The 18301-nt window shown below is 34.8% G+C and overlaps 2 protein-coding genes across 3 annotated transcripts; both read right to left on the reverse strand.

Moving 5' to 3' along the window:
• Positions 1-360: 360 nt before the first annotated feature.
• On the reverse strand, positions 361-5327 carry ARF10 (auxin response factor 10). The gene is given in 18 exon segments (XM_089782853.1): positions 361-746; positions 889-954; positions 1083-1163; positions 1165-1222; positions 1225-1263; positions 1266-1388; positions 1391-1421; positions 1424-1473; positions 1476-1499; positions 1502-1534; positions 1537-1572; positions 1575-1977; positions 3256-3557; positions 3560-3638; positions 3641-4017; positions 4020-4079; positions 4169-4176; positions 4212-5327. Coding segments are annotated over 18 exon segments (2112 nt in total). The 5' UTR covers positions 4472-5327; the 3' UTR covers positions 361-664.
• An 8836-nt stretch (positions 5328-14163) lies between these two features.
• Positions 14164-17883, reverse strand: GATA13 (GATA transcription factor 13). Of its 2 annotated transcripts, XM_021423402.2 has the most exons (4): positions 17639-17883; positions 16531-16893; positions 14478-15231; positions 14164-14351 (listed from the first exon to the last, which is right to left on the reverse strand). In XM_021423402.2, the coding sequence occupies exons 2-3, from the start codon at positions 16852-16854 to the stop codon at positions 14518-14520; spliced, it is 1038 nt and encodes a 345-aa protein (XP_021279077.1). In that variant the 5' UTR covers positions 16855-16893; positions 17639-17883; the 3' UTR covers positions 14164-14351; positions 14478-14517. The 2 variants fall into 2 exon arrangements, with proteins under 2 accessions (XP_021279077.1, XP_021279076.1); XM_021423401.2 differs by having other exon boundaries at positions 14164-15231.
• Positions 17884-18301: the final 418 nt, after the last annotated feature.

Here is an 18301-nt window from a genome sequence, read left to right on the forward strand (position 1 = left end):
TTGTCTTGTTTTTCTAGTTTTCAGTTTTGGGATTTGCGTTAGTTTTTGATACAGTGTTTACAAACCCTGAACCAGACCACACCCACCTTGGCTGTCAAACCTGCTGGAACAGTCAACAAGTCTTCCATGTTTTCTGTGTTTATGATCCCAACCTCTTCACTTCTCCTTATGTTTGTGTTTCCTTTCAAAAAACGATTCAGGTCTTATCTCAAATGAATCTTAATGGTTAGTCATAAGATTTATAATAATTCAGACTTGTGATTAATCATCTCTTCAAAAGATTATATTGATCTGAAAAGCAATAATTTTACCCGTATTTTCTTTGGCAATGAACATCAAAATGCATGCCTTTGTAAAAAATTTCGGAAAAAAAAAATAGTAGAGGGGAATTTTCAATTGCAATATGAAGCATATGTGGGAAACAAGAGCTAAACAGAGTTCCTTACAATTGTACTTTTAAGTGGATGGAGTGATGGTCAACATCAACATAAACAGATAAAACATTCAGCAGATTATAAAGACATGGATGTTCTGTTGGATACAAATACTTTGGACAAGAAGCTATATAGACATCCCCTAAGAGGAGCTAAAAAGTCTATGATACTGTTAATTCTTGAAAGATCCACGCATGTTTCATCTTTTTTTTATCGACAATGGCTCTGAATCATGCAAATATGCTCAAGGGACCTGTCTTGTTTGGCCCGTCTAGTCCATTTTCAGCAGTTCGAATCCCCGTGAGCCATGACCTGGAAAAAAGGGTTATCGGGTTTAGTAAGAACAAGTTGTTAGCAAACCAACAAGCTTAGAACTTTGCGTAGCGAGTCAGTTGTATTGGTTTGAAATTCATAAACAGAGGAAAGATGAACAAATTGAGAAGGCTTGACTGACCTTATAACAGTATCATTGCCTGAATCCATCCTTATTGTCAATCTTTTGGCCGTCTTCATAAAAGCACTACAAAAACAAAGCGGAGAACGACAGATTGTGTAAACATAAGCCCGAAGAAGCTAACTGCACTTCATGATTTCTGTGTTTGCAAGAACAGAAAAACTGAAAAACGGTTAGGAGTTTTCAAGTGATACCTGAATGGCATTCCAGTTTGTTTGACGGCACCTGTTGCATCTCGATACAGCACATGGCCCAACATCTCTGATCTTTTATACCAAACATGTGGCCAACCTTTTATATAGCTCTTCATAAGAACTAAGAACTGACAGGTCAGAGTTCGTCCCACATCCTCTGACTCCAAGAATACCTTGCATAGCCAGTATCCAGGCCAGGTTCTGTGGTTCGATAGTCCGGGTGCCACAAAAATCGAGCAGGAGATGACTTCTCCGTAGAAAATTGATTGTCAAGAGCAGATCCTGAACCATCAGAAGAATCTTTGGTTTGTCTGCATTACCATCTAATGAACTCTTTCGTTAATAACTTGAGAGACAGCTTCACTTGAACAGCTTCGAGAGAGCGTGCTCATCTAAGTATTGGCTGACCAAAGAGTAAAACTGGTGTCTTTTTGCGTTATCAGATTTCTCTTCTGACTAGAATTCCCCATTGTTAGCAAGCAAGATAGATATCATTGCTGTTTGTGCGCCTCGCCATCATGATGCCATTAGAAATTCTAGAGTGTGGATCAAACCGCTGGAAACTGGACAGAAACAGTCCTGACTGCAGTTTATTATTAAGATGGAGATCTGATAAAGATAATCCAAATTGAGCATGCCTGGCTCCCTGTATGCCTGCAGGAGCATTATCAGATAAACAATGTAAGGGGCTGCTTGGCCCAAGGGGATTGCCTGAAAACGATGGCATCAGAAATTGTCCATCGAGGGGCAAGTCAAGGTGTTGGGGGAGCCGCAACTTCTTTCTCGGTGGGGAGAAGGGTGACAGGTGGATGGCAGGCATGTTAGATACCAATTCAACCAACCAGGGACTCACACGCTTAACATTTTGCAGCAAATCTGGTTCATCCCATGTCACCTGCAACAGCAATTAATATGTAAGAAGGAAGGGCTGTGACAAGGATCACCAACTGTGGCTCTTGCATCAACTAATTTCTTATCAAGGAATGGGGTAAACAGTAACAACTATTTTAATGCCTTTGCGGATCAAGAAAGCTTAGACATCCACTTTTTAGGATGCATCTGCAAGTTGATTTGTCTTTCGAGGAACCAAAAGAGAATCCAAAGAGTAAAATTTATCTAGAGAATTTAAAATTAATCATCTAAAGATTAATGATTTATTGTGATTAGCCCATATATACATGGAGCTAAGCTCCGGAATGATTTTCGTTTTGCCCACATATTATACAATTAAGTAATTCTAAAAGCCTGAAAGCTTAAATGACCAAGAACAAATTTGTACAGCTAATAAACAAGCTGTATCAGATATCTGTTTTCATAAGCAATTCACTTATAGTTATATAAAGGGACAAACTGAACTATATCTGTCAGAAAGAGTAAAGGCATGATAAAATTTTCAGTCCCCGATCGAGCATTTATTACCAACAAGGACGACCAAATCAAAAATCGAAGAGACAATTTGATGCAAGTTGATTTCTTCAGTCAGAATACAGATTACAGTTGTCCTTTAGATTAAATCAGCAAATGCACCAGAAACAACCAAATTGCTAAAAATATTCATGAATATCGATTATAGGCAAAAGCAAAAGCACGTTCCCTTGTATCATTTCATGACCAGCTAGAATCGTGTTAGCGAATGAATTCCACAATGTCATGCAGACAGACACCTGCCATATTAAGGAATGATCAAGTTGGCACTCTGGGCCACAATTCACTAAATACCATACTAGAAACAGAGTATTTGTGGTAACATAATGTTAGCAGGCAAAAAAGTAGTTGAATCCATCGAAACAAGCTAGACATGAACAAAGTCGGTTATAGAAAAATTGAATGAGGGCGCTGATACAGGAAAGCAGTTCCAGACCTGAAAAGACTAGGAAGAATCGAAAACATGGTATACCAAGAGTCATAATAGTGCTGCAAAAGACGAGGTTGAAAAGCTAATTTGTACTTGGATAAAGCTCATTAATTTACCTAATCCATCAGAACGACCCAATTTATACTAGATGATACCAGGGTTAAGAGGTTATAAGGCTATGATGCAGTCTGCAAAACTCAAGATGACAGTGTCCGATTTCAAAACAGCTAATAAACATGGCTTAGCAGGTGCTAATTTAGCAAAGAAATAAACCAAGATTTCACACAAATCCATAAGAATGAAAGAGAAATATAGAACCTGGAGAAGCCGCCATGGCGAATTAGGCCATCGGATGGGATCAGCAACTTGAACAGAAGATACAGTCCCCATGAACCAGCTGATCCTGGAAGAATCCTCAGTCTCGAAAGCCATCTTGAACCTCATCCCGGAACACCAACGTATCCTCATTGCCGCCTTTACTGCAGATGCCTTGACACAAAACTCCGGTGTGCTTGCTCTAGGGTAATAAACAACCTCAAATGACTGGCCAGCAGCAGCAAGCGCCACAGCCTCCAAGACAGCCTCAGGCCTCACTTTTCCCTTTCCTCTCAAATTCCCACCACACCCAAATTTCCATTTCGCATTATCTTGCTCTCGTCCTCCCTCAGGAAAGCTGAAAACCCTCCATAAGGACCAACACATTTCCATTTCCAAGACCCGAACTCCAACCTGGAGTACCAGACTCAGGTCCATTCCCAATCCCACGCTTTGCTCGCCTAATACCAACACAAAGATCACCATTTTCGGCTCTCAAGAACACAATTGAGTCCCCAGCAACAAGTTTTTTCTGGTTCACAAAAGTACTCCAGCCGGTAGTCAACAGATGTCTCCTAGGAGTCCCCCTGTAGATATGCCTAAACTTCCAAATCTCACCATGAACATCCTTGGCTATAACAGTTTGAACAGGAGGATCCGCAGTGTAATCCAATCTTGGAAAAATGGTTTCAGCACAATATCTTGGAACAGAAAAAACACCCCCATTGTTTGCATCAGACTGAGTCAATGTCTTAGCAAAAGAGCAGGCTTTTCGACATTATCAGACCCGCGGACCCCACCGATCCACAATACAACCAAATCAAAGTCTTCTCCCGTCACTTGAACCGAAGCCGCCGCGTCACCCGCGACACGGGCCATCCTCAATCACCTCGGGCGATCAGCCGCTCTATTAAGCCCATCACCCTAAAACGCTGCTTCCCTCTCAAGATCAAGGTCACCTGTTTGTCAATGGTATAAGCATGATCTTGGCATAAACTTCATCAGTTTCAGTATCAGCCAAGAATTTGACAGAAGCCACACGGCAGATAACAAGAGCCGGTATTTGAGGAGAAGATGAGAAATCCACTGAGGAGAGAGAGTGCTCAGCATGGCCTTGAGGAAAGTAGAAGACTTTGGAGTTCACTGGTGGGATTTGAACCATGGATCCAGCACAAGCATGCCATAGCTGTGGATCCAAGCTCTTTTCTGGTTCCTTCATTTCTTTGGGGGGTCTCTTCTGATCAGCCTCTGAAGTTGGGAAAATTTTTTCTTTTGGGGACAGAAGAAAAAACAAAAAACAAGAAACTTTGAAGATTTGAAAATCTAGAACTTCTGAGTTAATGCTGTGAACAGACCAAGAATTGGTAATGAATTTAAGTTTGAGACATGAAAGAAAGAAGTTATAATAAAACAACAACTGAAAAAGTAAACCCAGTTCATTAAATTTTAGGACATTAATGAAAAATCTCTTACCTTTTTGCTAAAAAAACCAAACAAAAAACAAACAACCCTTCTTTCCTGTCTTTCAAAAAAAAAAAAAAAGGAACACCTTTTTAATGCAAAAGCCTGCCTTTCCTTTTCTCTCTGCCTAATCTCTATCTCTCTCTCTCTTTCCCTCGCGTGACGATTAAACAGTAAAAGAAAGAGACTGGCAAATGAGACAGAAAATTGTTTTCAACAGGGATAAAAAAAAACAAACCCCCCACTGATTTACTCTTCAAAACACTGTGTTCCTACTACTAGAAAGACACAACTTTTGATGATCCGTTAAAACTTGAAAAATTTTAGTTGGTTTTTGAAACTGGGTTTCTTTGATTTTTACACAGAAAAGATGGGAAAGAACATTAATCGGCTATCAGAAATCAGGTACGGAAACGACCACCGCATCCCCATCTGAATTCATCTGTCTCTCTCTCTCTCTCTCATATCACTAAACTCCAAACTGCAAAATCAAACCTTTTTTCTTCTTACTTTCTCTCTCTACCACCTGACTCTTTGTTCTTATCTTTTTTCACCTTTTTAAGCTATTAAAACTGAAATCTCTCTCTCTCTCTCTCCCTCTCTATAGAAAACAGAAACAGAACAAACAAAGAGATCCCCGATCAAACAAAAAAGGTTAAATCTTTTTTTAATATTAATAAAAAGGTTTTTATTTTTTGATTTATTTTTTGATTATGGCGTTAAAATCTCATGTCGTGGTATGCCGCGAACAAGTAAAAATATCGCGACAGAATATGCAGTGAAGAGAGGAAAGAGAGAGATCCCTCAGTGTTCTGTCACTCTAGCAGAGTATTCTGAAACATCCTTGACAAAAACTAACTAACCATGGTCAATTTCACGATTGAACTTTGGGTTAACCATAGTTAAACTTAGCTAGCCCATTGGTTTGGAACTCAACCTGACCAATCCTCTGCTCTGTTTTTTCACCCTGTTTCCTTTCCGGAGTGTGACTCAGCCGCAATTGTGTTAATTTCTTAAATCAGATATTTAAGTGGAAAAGTATTTGTTATATTTTTATGTTCATTGTGAGTATTACGGATTTATTACGTAATTATTTTAATATTTTTTATATATAAATATTACGAACTTATCACGTGATTACTTTAATACTTTTTTCACTAGGAAGTATCACAAACTTAATACGTGACGTGAATCAATAAAAGAAAGCATAAAAAAAAAATTTACTAGATGTGGTACTATAATGTGTAAGAGTAAACAAAATCAAACAAGATTAATTATGATTTAAATTAAAAATAATTTGAGTAAAATGGTTCGATCTAATTAATTTATTAGATCAATTAGTCTAAATTGATTTATATAGTTAATATTTGGTTTCATTGATTTTTTGGTTAGTTTTCGATTTTAAAATTTGTGTACCAATTTACCTAAAAATCAAACTAATTTTTTATATATTAATATTTATAATATTATATATATTAAGAAAAATTAATATTATACTTAAAATATATTAATTTATTTTATGTATGTATATAAATTATAATCATAGTAATTTAATATTAACTATATATTTATTTATTTATAAATCTATATTAATATAAAATTACAATTTATATATTTTAAATGATATAACTTATATGGTAATATTATAATGTATAATAGTAAATGTCCTACATATTAAAATGTTATAATTATTACATCTTATTAATGTTCATAATATAAAATGTAATAAATATATACATAATTTATACATAAACATTATTATAACTTATAATAAACCTTATTTATATAATTACACTTAATAACTTTATTAGTTATCACTTTAGTTTTTATAACATATTATTTATAATTAGTTATTATTTATACAAACTTTCATATAAAAATTAAAACATTATAACATATAAGTTATATCGTTAATTTCATATATATAATAAAGTAATATAATACATATACATATACGTAATTTATACATAAAATATTATTATAATTTATAATAGACTTATTTTATGTGATTACACTTAATAACTTTATTAGTTATCACCTTAATTTTTATAACATATTGTCTATAATTAGTTATTATTTATACAAACTTTCATATAAAAATTAAAACATTATAACATATAAGTTATATCGTTAATTCAATATATATATAAAGTAATATAATACATATACATATACGTTTATACATAAATATATATTATAATTTATAATAGACTTATTTTATGTGATTACACTTAATAACTATTAGTTATCACCTTAATTTTTATAACATATTGTCTATAATTAGTTATTATTTATACAAACTTTCATATAAAAATTAAATAAGTTATATCGTTAATTTCATATATATAATAAAGTAATATATTTATATATATTTAATTTATATATAAACATTACTATAACTTATAATAATTTTATTTATATGATTACACTTAATAATCATGTGAGTGAAGAAACAAATGTATTTTTTGATATTTAGATTATTTTCATATTTTGTAATTATAGATGAAGTTTATAAGTTTTAATATTGTAATTTACAAAAAAAATGATAAAATTTTGATTAATTTGTTCAAAACCAAATCAATAGAACCAATTTTATGTTTAGTCGATTTAATATTTCTTTATGTATGATTGATTTTAACTGATTTTTTAAAAATATTTAATTTATTTAATTTTTAAATATAACAAATCAAACCGCGTAATTCACCTATTTCCTCATCTTTAATAATGTGTAAGGATTACGAATTTATCACTTAAATGAATTAATAATAACAAACATATATAGGAATCAATAAACAAAGATATATTGATATGATATTAAATTTTTAAAATCGAGATGTAATCTAAAATCAATCGATAATAAATAAAATATAATTTTATTATACTTATAAGAGTCATCATTTTAATAAATTACTACAAAAAATAAATGGGTAAGGGAGTTGGACGGTGGTTTACACTCTGCGAAGGGGATGTGGGGAATTGTCTTTCGTGGGGGGGACTATGCGATTTTTTGGTCGGAGGTGACGAGGAAAAAGAGGTTGTGGTTACATGGTGGTGACGCTATAACCAATTATGGAATGCCACGTAATTACTCTATTTAATTTTTTTTCTCTTTTGCAAAATATTTAAAGGAAATAGCTACTGTTAAGACGGCGTAGTCATGCAAAGAGTCCTCAATGAGCAAGAGACGGGTTCCTCAATCATGAGTTTGTTTGAGTCTTTGGTTTTTTTCATTTGTAATTTCCATGAAGACAAAAAAAATAAAAAATAAGCTTATTTTAAAAGATTAATTAAAGTTTTTTTAACAAATTAAAAAATTTAGATTAAGATAAACTATCACAAAATTCGAATTATTCCATTTGAGGGGTCCGTTCGATTCAGACAAATTACTATAAATATAAAAAAAAAATATTTGATGACGGTAAAATGTTCTTATATATATAGAAACACTTCCAAAAGTTTAAACTTGAAAATGAAGTAACGGAATCATGAGAAAGAAAGCTATCTATAATATGGAAGGTGGTGAATATTATAAGAATTTGGAAGAAAATAATTTCAATTTCACTCTAATTTGTTTATCAAATTCATATTACAATAAAAGAAAAAAATACCCTTTTTTTAAAATTTAATTTTCCTTCAAACTTGTGTGATCATTAGGCGTAATATATAGTTAGAGAGGTAAAACAATTGCTAAGAAAGATGATTTATTAGGCAAAATAAATGCAAACCATGCATGCAAAATGCGAATAGGGTGAAACCCAAAACAACCACAAACTCCCTTTGGCAATTACTTATGGTTGAATTATTGAACATGATGAGTTCCAAGTTTGCTACAAACTTCACCATCATAATGTCAAGTAGCTAGCTTGCAAATTCAATTTTTTTTCCTTTTCCTTTTTTATCTTCATTTGGCATGCTTAGATTAGGGGGAAAAAATGGGTTCCTTTTTGTTATATTTATGGGACTTTGGAAACTTAAAAAAAATCAATGTTGGATGTACCCAAAGAATCTGATCATCCCCCACCTTCACATTTGCAGGGATAAAAATTTTCAGTATGTAGAAACCTTTGAGTTGGAATCTTGATGGTACTCCTTGAATTCCTTTTAAGATATGGTATTTGTCCTTGCTTTAAGATAACTATTTTCAACTCCCCAAGGCTTCAATTGAAAGCTAAAGTTTTTGCCTTGAAATGACACAAACACAGCACATGGGAAAGACACAAACAAAACAAGTTTTGTCAACATTATCCGAGAATAAACTCTTAAGAGAGTTGGGCAGAATCTCTAGCCTTAATCAGACAAAGATTAAAGAAAGAAAAAAAATGGGAAGAGAGAGGAGGCCCCCTGGAATTGGGCATGAAAGAAGAAGAACAAATTGAAAGCTGTTGGTGAAGAAACAACATCAAAAGAGACAATGGGGGAAGGCATGATTTCCAAGTAGACTAAGTTGAGAGAACATGGAATTGTTAGGGGAAACATGCCCTGGAAAGGAAGCTTCAAGATCAAAGAAAGGTGGTTGGTGAAGAACCAACATTGATACAGACACAACCAAAGGGTGCACCCCTCCTCTCTGCCAATCTAATTAATACACAATGACCACCTTAAAACGATTAAAATCTTTTGTGCTGTGACCATATACAATAATGTAGTTCCGGATTTTTGAACCTATACTTATCTCATGCTTAGACTGTACACCTTTAGTCTCAAGTCCCAACTTGCCTTTGCCATGGCCAACCAACCAACCTCTCCTTTCCTTAGGGTACTCTTTGAAAGGTTGATTTGTTGGCTTTGTATTTTCCTTAAGTGGTCCTTTCACAATACACCCTTTTTTCTTTCTTTTTTCTCAAAGATTATATCTTAATTATACAGTATTGTAATTTATTTCCGATCAATAATTTCTGTCAATATTATTCACGCATGTATGTATATATATTTGGAATAACGTAATTTCTTTGTTTTAAAATAAAACACGGCATAAATAACTTGGCAAAAATTAATAATATGATTTAGGTCATATTCTCGATCTTGAGTAATTAATTATTACCATGTGCTTAATTTAAAAGTTAAGCATATGTGAGATCTATGTTTGAAAGCCAAATTTCTTAAACAATGTGCTACAAAATATCATGATATTATAAAATCATAATAAAAAATGTAATTTATATTATCATAATACAATGGAAACTTGATTGTCCATCTTATTACGAAAGCCTAACTGTTTTATCTTGAAAGGGAAAAATTGGAGGCCAGAACTTTCTTAGGCCAACCATCTCAATGACCTAAACCTAAAAAAATGAAAAGTCCACAGAGCAAAGCAGGCTCCACAAATTAGCTAACCATCACATTTTTTTTTGTAAATACTTTTAAATGAATAAATAAATTAATACAAGTTATTTATATATTATTAACAATAAAATTATTAACAAGTATTAATTGATAAAAAATCATAAGGTATCGCGTGAAAAATATTTACATGTGTTTATAAAACCTTTTAACTTTCTTGAAAAAGGCCAGCCTTTACGTCACTTTCCTTTTCCAATTTTGTTCTTTTTCCCTTAAATTCTTCTCTCCTCTTTGCTCCCCCTAAATAAATAATAATAATAATAAAAAAGAACTCCAAAAACTCGCCGACTTATTTCGACCTGATCGTCCTCGCTACCGTGTACCAGGTGCGCATTTAAACCTCACTCTTTCTGACAGCTAAAACCAGCGGGGTAGTACAAGGTTGACCCCACGGCTGACCTGGCAGCAAGCCCGGATAACATCCACGTGGCGGGATCAGAAGGCAGCTCGGCCCATGATGATTGAAGGACGACTTTTTTTTGTCTTTCTGGGCCTCGAGGACTGTAAAACCGTTGATGGGACATTACAAGTAGTGGGCCCCATGGGCTTATGGGTGGGGGAGACAGGCCAGGAATCTCTGTCGTTGTGTCTTTCCCACTGTTTTTCCAACTCAGAGAGTCAGAAGGGACTCGTCCGAGTTTTTGCAGTAAACAAAACACATAACTTTTGACTCAGGTCAGTAGATCAGGTGCAGTTTTGCCACGTGTAGGGACGAGATCTTTCAGACAAATCAGAGAGACATGCCAGAAACTGGGCTAGCTTTGAAAATGTATGCGTCACCTTCTCTTTAAAGAATGTTGCTTTTGGCCTTTATCCCCCTTCCCTGCAAGCACCCTACTCATCCCTCCATAATTCCTCTCTTTAAATTCCTACACCAAATTTTCATAAATTTTGTTACTTTTTAATTTAAACCCTTTAATTTATTTCGATCGATTTTTAAATATATCAAATAAAATTATAATTGATAAATTTATACCGTCATAGGCATTCTGTCACATATATTAGGATTAAATTATGACATAGATGTAAATATAATACATATATGATAATGATTGCACAATTGATAATTTTTTATAATTTTATTATTTTTTTCTTAAAACCCTTTAATTTATCTTGTTTGATTTTTAGATATATAAGATAAAAGTATGAATCTTATGTAAATGATAAAGATTGAAAATTGATATATTTTTATCGTCACAAATATTTCGTTAAACACATTATAATTAATTTATTATGTGAAACATGTGAAGAATAAGAGTTGAACAATTGATAATTTTTTATCGTTGTTATCGTTTTGGCTACATACATACGTTATGAATAATTCATTATGTGTACGCACAAAGGATAAGAGTTGAACAATTGACTCGCTACATTCATAATGACTAAATCATTGAAAAATAGATCATCATTTAAGATATGTTTTGCATGCGTAATTAAGTAATTTACGTATTTCATGTAAGGTCATCGAATGCTAATCAACGTGTTTTTTTTGTTAAACATGTTTATGGGAATAATTCACGAAAAAAATCATGAATGAATGGAATTAAACTAGATAGTTGGTTGCATTCAAACATATTTTTTTCTTGACTCTAATGATGTTTTATTGAAAGTATGATAAAAAAAATTATGTGTAAATGTGTTTCTCTCTTTGAGAGGGAAAGATCTAGGATAATGACTAGGATAAACAGAAACATGGACAATGAAACAAGGCCTGATAATCATTTAGTGGGAAGAAAATAAGCAATTTGTCTGTACCTCACTGTTACGTGCCCATGCAATTGGGCCTTGATGATTTGTTGGGGAATGGTGGTTGGGTTTTTGTAAGGACAGCCTCAAATAAGCTAACTGGGCTTAGGAATTTGATTATGTTACTATATATTTTATAATTTTATATATAACACGGTAATACGATAAGAATATTAAATGTATTTCTTATCTTAATCATGTCGATATAGTTAACACACAAAAATTTCATATATTAAACATGTCAAATCCGTTTAACACGTTTAAGGCTAGAAAAGATGAGAGAAAAGCTGAGAGGAGATGTACTCATATGGTAAAAGTCAAATGTGAGGATGCAACAACAGTAGGCCTGGCCAGTGGATGATATGATACTCTGGTAACAGAAAGCCCACTGGCATTGCAAGGGGTTGTTAGCTATAGGTCGTTGAATCCATTAAGGAGTCCTGATAGCCCCACAATGCCAGCATGTTCTTCTTGAATGCCTTCTTTGGCAAGGAAGAAGTCTTGGCAGAGTTTTTGAGTACAAAGGTGAAAGAAGAGAAGAAGGGCTTAGCTGCCAATGTTAGTGCAACCTCCTGCTTAGATTCGTGGGAGTTTGATTGTTGAGACAGATCTAGCATGGGACTTGGATCAATATTTACTTTCTGGCCCCCAGGTTGGTTTAAAGGAGGATTTCGTCTGTGTAGTCCCAAGTACCTTTGGATAGTTTCTTTAGCTTCTCCTTATGCTGCTGCTTCTTAGTTATCTTAGTGTGAAGGGTTTCCAAGAAGCAACATCTGCAAAATGGTGCAGAGGTTGCCGAACGATGAGATCTCTTGGGTGATTAAGAATGTAGAGGTTTGCAAAGGGCATGGACATGGCGACAGATGAAGAGCTTGATGACAAAGCAACTTTCTTCTCAGGTTTGTTTATGGTCGCTTCAGACTCTGAAGGAAATTGGTGTCAATAGCAGTAGGGCTCTCATCAGCTTTGTTTTTCCATCTCTACATCTTCGAAGGAAGAGATCATCTCTGTGGCAATCATCACTTAAAAAAGTACACAAAACAACATTTTAACGAGTCAGGCTGTCACCATAGGCATTTGGCGTCCCAAAAAACAAGCAGTTTGCAACTATATATGTACCATAAGAATCACAGTGAAAAATGCAGGGAAAGCCGTCCAAATCATCTGAAGGTGAAGCTAGTTCAGCATCTAGTCTATTTCAGCTGTCCCCTTTCTCCAGAGACTCCATTAGCATGTTCACTTAAGAAATTATATTCATCTACATTGGCTTCCTGTAACAAAATAACAACAAACAACCCCAAATGAACAAGCTAAAAAGTACAATATTTTCTCCAAAAAAGAGCAGTCTTGTATCACCATGCATTCTCCAAGTCATCTCACTTAAATAAAAGCTGTCAATTTGGAGGTCTTGAGTTTATTAATGGAGAACAACAAGTACCCAACTCAGATTTTCCTTCCCTTTTCTTACACATTGTTGGCAAGCAAGCAAGAGCTCATAGATAGGAAGGAGCTTAAACCCTTTTGATAAGCCCTGACTATGTTTTTTTAATTTGAGAAAAAGTTGAAAAGCACCCCACCCGGATACATTTGGACTTCATGGTTGCTCTCAATGTTCTTTGAAAGGTCCAGAGAATAAGAAAATGTTCAAGATTTGCTTCTCATAAATGAAGCTTGAAGTTAATAAAAAGAAAGTTTTTCTCTTTAATTAAGATTGATTTATCTCTTAAGCTGTGAGTTATAGAAATGGGGTCTGGTGCACTAGCAGGCTGTCCTGTCCAGTGCCAGAATCGGCAGTGCACAGAGCACCAAAGAAGATGCAATTTTCCTTGGGAAAGAGAATTATGTTTCTATAATTTGAGGGAGAAAATGGGTTTTTTCTGGCTTCTACCAATTTGGTTTATTTGATATTTATATGGTCTTGGCTATGGATTCTACTTACATTTGAGGGATAAATGATTAATTCAGCAGAATCAAATGGAGCGTATATTAGGGATAAATTATTTGTAATGATATGATTCAATGAAATTCTTCTTCCTTTCAGCATTTATATAGGAAAAAGGCAAAGCAACCCAACTTAAAAGAGGGTTTGTTGTTCTCTTCGTTTCTCGAGCAAAGTTCTGTCAATCTCTTGCCTTTTGAAGTGAAGAAACCATTCAGAATTGGGTAAGATCTGCCATTTAGATTCAATGACCAACTCACCAAAATATTAAGCTTTAAACTTTGATGAACAGCTCTTTCTTTCGCTTTTTTGCCCTTCCAAGTATTATGTTCCTTTGCTTTTCCATAAAGCATTTTGGGGTTTGGTGTCAAAGCATTGTCTTTCGGTTGCAAAGTTCAGGCCCAATTGGCTGAAAGAATAGATGATTATGTTGAGAAAGAGACGCTGAAAAAATTGCATTCAAGAAGAATAAATGAATAGGGTGAGACCTGACACTGTCAAACATGTTAGGCACCTCTAAAATGGCATAAGCATCACTAAACCTAATTTGAAAATCCACCCTCCGTCCTCTACTTTCACTGAGATATTCTCTGCCTATTCCTGCCTGTCCCTCCTGCCAATTGCCAAACATGTCATCATCTAAGTTCCTACTTATTCAATCAATGTACACACTGAGAAATAAGGAAAAAAAAAAAGAGAAACAAAAAATTAATATAAGACACAGAACAAGGAAGCTCACTATTTGATGCTTTCCGGACTAATAATGATCAATGCAGTTGCTATCCAAATGAATTTTCTGGTGGGATCGACAACATTGATGGCATCACAGACATCGGCAGCTTGGCTTTTTTTCTCATCTCGACAACCTTCTTATGAGAATTGGAGTGCAATGATGGAACAAATGTAGGACTAGCAGCAGGACGGTACTCTGGAAGGAGGCGGCCAGACCTGTAGCGAACCCCACATGCATTACAAAGGGTCTTTGGGCCCATTGGCCCTTCTCTCCATTGTGGAGTTTTTGTGACTTCACAGTGCATACATTTCCTAACAACAACTGGCTGTTGGGAGGGGGATTTCTTGATCTCACTGGAACCTGAAAGCAATGTCAGGTTCTTTTTCTTCTTCTGTCTCTTTTTGGCAGATTTCTCAGTAAGATGGCTTTCTGATTCTGATTCAGAACCAACCAGAGAATTAGATCCTCTAGAGGTAGAGGAGGTAGAGGAAATGAATGGCAATGAGAACTGCAGGTTGAAGGTAGATACTCGTCGGCGCTTGCTTCGACCACGCTTCGCCAGGAAACTGAGATTAGGATCAATAGGTGTGAGATTTGCAGCTGAGCAAGAGCTACTGCTTTCAAGTACAGATACTGGACTGGAGGTCTGGAACTGGTTTGAGCCTTTGAGATCAGCCGACTCGCTGTTTAGGGTAATGCTTCTGCTGGAGGATGCTTTGGTAGTACTTGATCGCTGGTTTAGCTGAGATGATCCATCACACTAGATACAAAAGGGAAGAAGAATTCAGCAAAAAGTCAGATACGAGGTTAAGGTAGATTTTAGCCCTATCTTGTCCTATAAAATAAACTAAATATATAAAGAAAGAAAAAAGAGCCTCCCAAAGGATTAGTTATTCATCTTTATGGTAGCTGTACGGGGATTCAATTGAAAAAGGTAATAGAAAAGACCACCATCCATTTCATAAAAATTATCAGCTACAATGATTGCATAAATGTTTTATAAAATTTGTCATAGAAAGAGCCACCCTCCCCTTGGACATCAATCAGAGAGTCACAATCAACAGCATTATCAGGCGGTCCCATCCATTTATTGGCAAGGCAAACCAAGCACCGATTGGGCCTGCTTGCTTGCATGGACCAAACAGCTGTTCCACAGTGCAACATCATGTGGTGTAAGAGTGCATGTAGTATGCCATGTTCTTATTGTATCTACAGCACAAACTACAGTGCATCTCTTATTTTTTGAAAAGTACAACATCTGCCTATTGTCTCAATCTCTTGAACCGTTTTCATATTAAGCCGCTTCACCACACTAAATAACCTGTTTTCACCAATGCTCTGTCGAGAGCACCCTTCACAGATGAATTTGATCAATAAAGAACAGAATGTCAAAGTACCTTCAGGGGTTTAGAGACACTGCATATCTTAGAAACAAAGTTACTTCCCTGAAATTGCTTTCAAATGAAGTATGAATGAAAGATCACCAAATTGCCCAATAATGGTTGCTTTCTGAAAAGTAAACCATGAATGTCCACATGCAATCATTCATTCAACATAGCACTTGGCATGCCAAGATGCACAAGGTAGATTGTACAAGCTAGCTCAAGTTTAACGGACACCACCAGAACACTAATCCAATAGACAAGCAAAGTTTTCAGCAGGATAAAAGCATGGTTAGGCAAAGCACAGTTTTAGTCCCATGCCATGAATGATATTGTAATGTCTACTTGTAAATAAGCTCTCCAGCAAGTAGAAATGGTTAATTATTTCAAAAGACAAGAGACACATAAAGAACTTGTATATCCAATTCCCAACCAACATTTCATACTTGTGTGTTACATAAGAATCAATGGGCTATTATTTTTTTAACGCATCATATTTCATATTGACTCTAAAGACTATACAAAACTATCTGGACTAAGTGAAAACAAATTCAGGAGGAAGAATTCCAATAGTAATCCCATACAAACATCAAAATCACGCACTTTCACACAACTGCTTAATTCATAAACATGTGTATTACTAAACACTAGTGTAAGGGAAAACAAAGGGAACTCACTGAGACAGTAAGGTTTTTTGCCAAACTATCACTGAAAAAATCCCCGTAAAAGCCAGAAGACAATCCAGCCAAAACATTTGCAGGTGGCGGCTCCAAGTTTTGAAAGTTACAATCCCACTCTTCACCACCCCCACCTCCACCATCTCCACCACTATCTTCAAGAGGCAAATGAAAATCTTTTATAACATCTTCTCCACTACTACCACCGCCAGTACCATCGTTGGCTTCAACATCTTCCAATGGGAAATCCAAATACTTTATTACGTCATCAAAGAAATCATCGTTGACGCCATTGAAGGTTTTGTCAAACCAAGAATTATTCATAATTTATATTCCGAATTTTTCCGCTTTTTCTCTATTTTTCTGCTCACACAATAGAAGAAAATAAAAAGTTAATTACTAGTACAATAAAATGAAACACGTTTAATCCAACTATTTAAACATCAAAGGCCGAGTAAAAGAGTTATTATCCAATTTGGAAATTACCTTATCAAGCTAAAATTACGCGTTCTTTTTATTATGTTTTTTTTTTCACAAAGCAGTAAAATCTTGAGCAATTACTTCATTATCTTAAAAAAAAATAAAAAATTTCAAGCAATTAAGGTCTCTAAAGTAATATATTAGGCAAAAATAATAAAGTTTCCTACTCGGGTGAATTTTATATATGGAAAAATTGTCTCTTTCTTGGTTTGTAGAATCACTTTACGTCGTCATTTTAGCATGGATAATTACCAAACAAATTACTATTATTAATAAATAAAATATTAACACTAGTAATATCAGCTCAAAAAAATGTAAAATTTTTTCTTTTTTCATAAGCTTGTTTGGATACATGGAAAATCAAAATGCAGCCCAAGAAAAAGGTCGGAAAATTGGTAAATAATTCCAACAGAAAAGAGTGTTAGTACCCGTTTTCTTTTCCCTTCATTTTCTCAGTAACCAAACAGAAAGCCAAAGTAAAATGTAGGCACAATGGAGAAGAGAAATGACCAAATGCTAAATGAAAAACCTTTTCTTTTTTTTTTTTAACCCCCAAAAAATGAAAGCAAAAATGCAAAGAAACACAGAGAGAGAGAGAGAGAGAGAGAGAGAGAGAGAGAGAGTGGACCTGGTTTCAAGGAGAAAGTTGAAGCAGAGGCATTGTTTGGATCAGAGGAAAATGAGAGAGAAAAAACAAGAGAAAGAGAGAGAGGAAGGGAAGGGTAGGGAAGGGAAGAAGATGAGATTCCTTTGAATCTCTTTGTGTCTGAGATTGGGATTTTTAGGGATTTTGTGAAGAGAGAGAGAGAGAGAGAAAGAAAGGGAGAAAAGAGTAAATAAGTTAAGTTAATGTGGGAAGGCGCACATGGAGGTGGCTCTGCGGTTCCCTTTTAATCACCGCTCACCTCTCAATCAAAAAATAAACTTTACATATTAGCATTTCTTCTTCCTTTCGTTCTTACATTTTTGTCTTCTCGATCGATTTAAATTAAATCGAGAATCGAGTTTTTTTTTTTTTAAAAAAACCCATTATTTTAAAATACGAGTAATATCTGAAAACATTATTATAAAAAAAATAAGAATTGGATTAAATGGATTCAATTGATACAAATTTTACATAAAAGGGTTAATAATTAATAGGGAAGAATTAAGTTAATCAGGGGTTCAAAGGGGAAGGAGGGTAGATCTAAAAGGGTTTAAATTATGTTCAAAAAGGATTGAGGAGATCACCGACGAGATGGAGTTGGAGGGGAGGAGAAATCATTGTCTTTTTGGTATTGCAATCTGGGTC

Source organism: Theobroma umbraticum, unplaced genomic scaffold, assembly GCF_002168275.2.
Source record: "Theobroma umbraticum cultivar Fairchild unplaced genomic scaffold, ASM216827v3 scaffold_95.0, whole genome shotgun sequence".
NCBI classification, from domain to species: domain Eukaryota; kingdom Viridiplantae; phylum Streptophyta; class Magnoliopsida; order Malvales; family Malvaceae; genus Theobroma; species Theobroma umbraticum.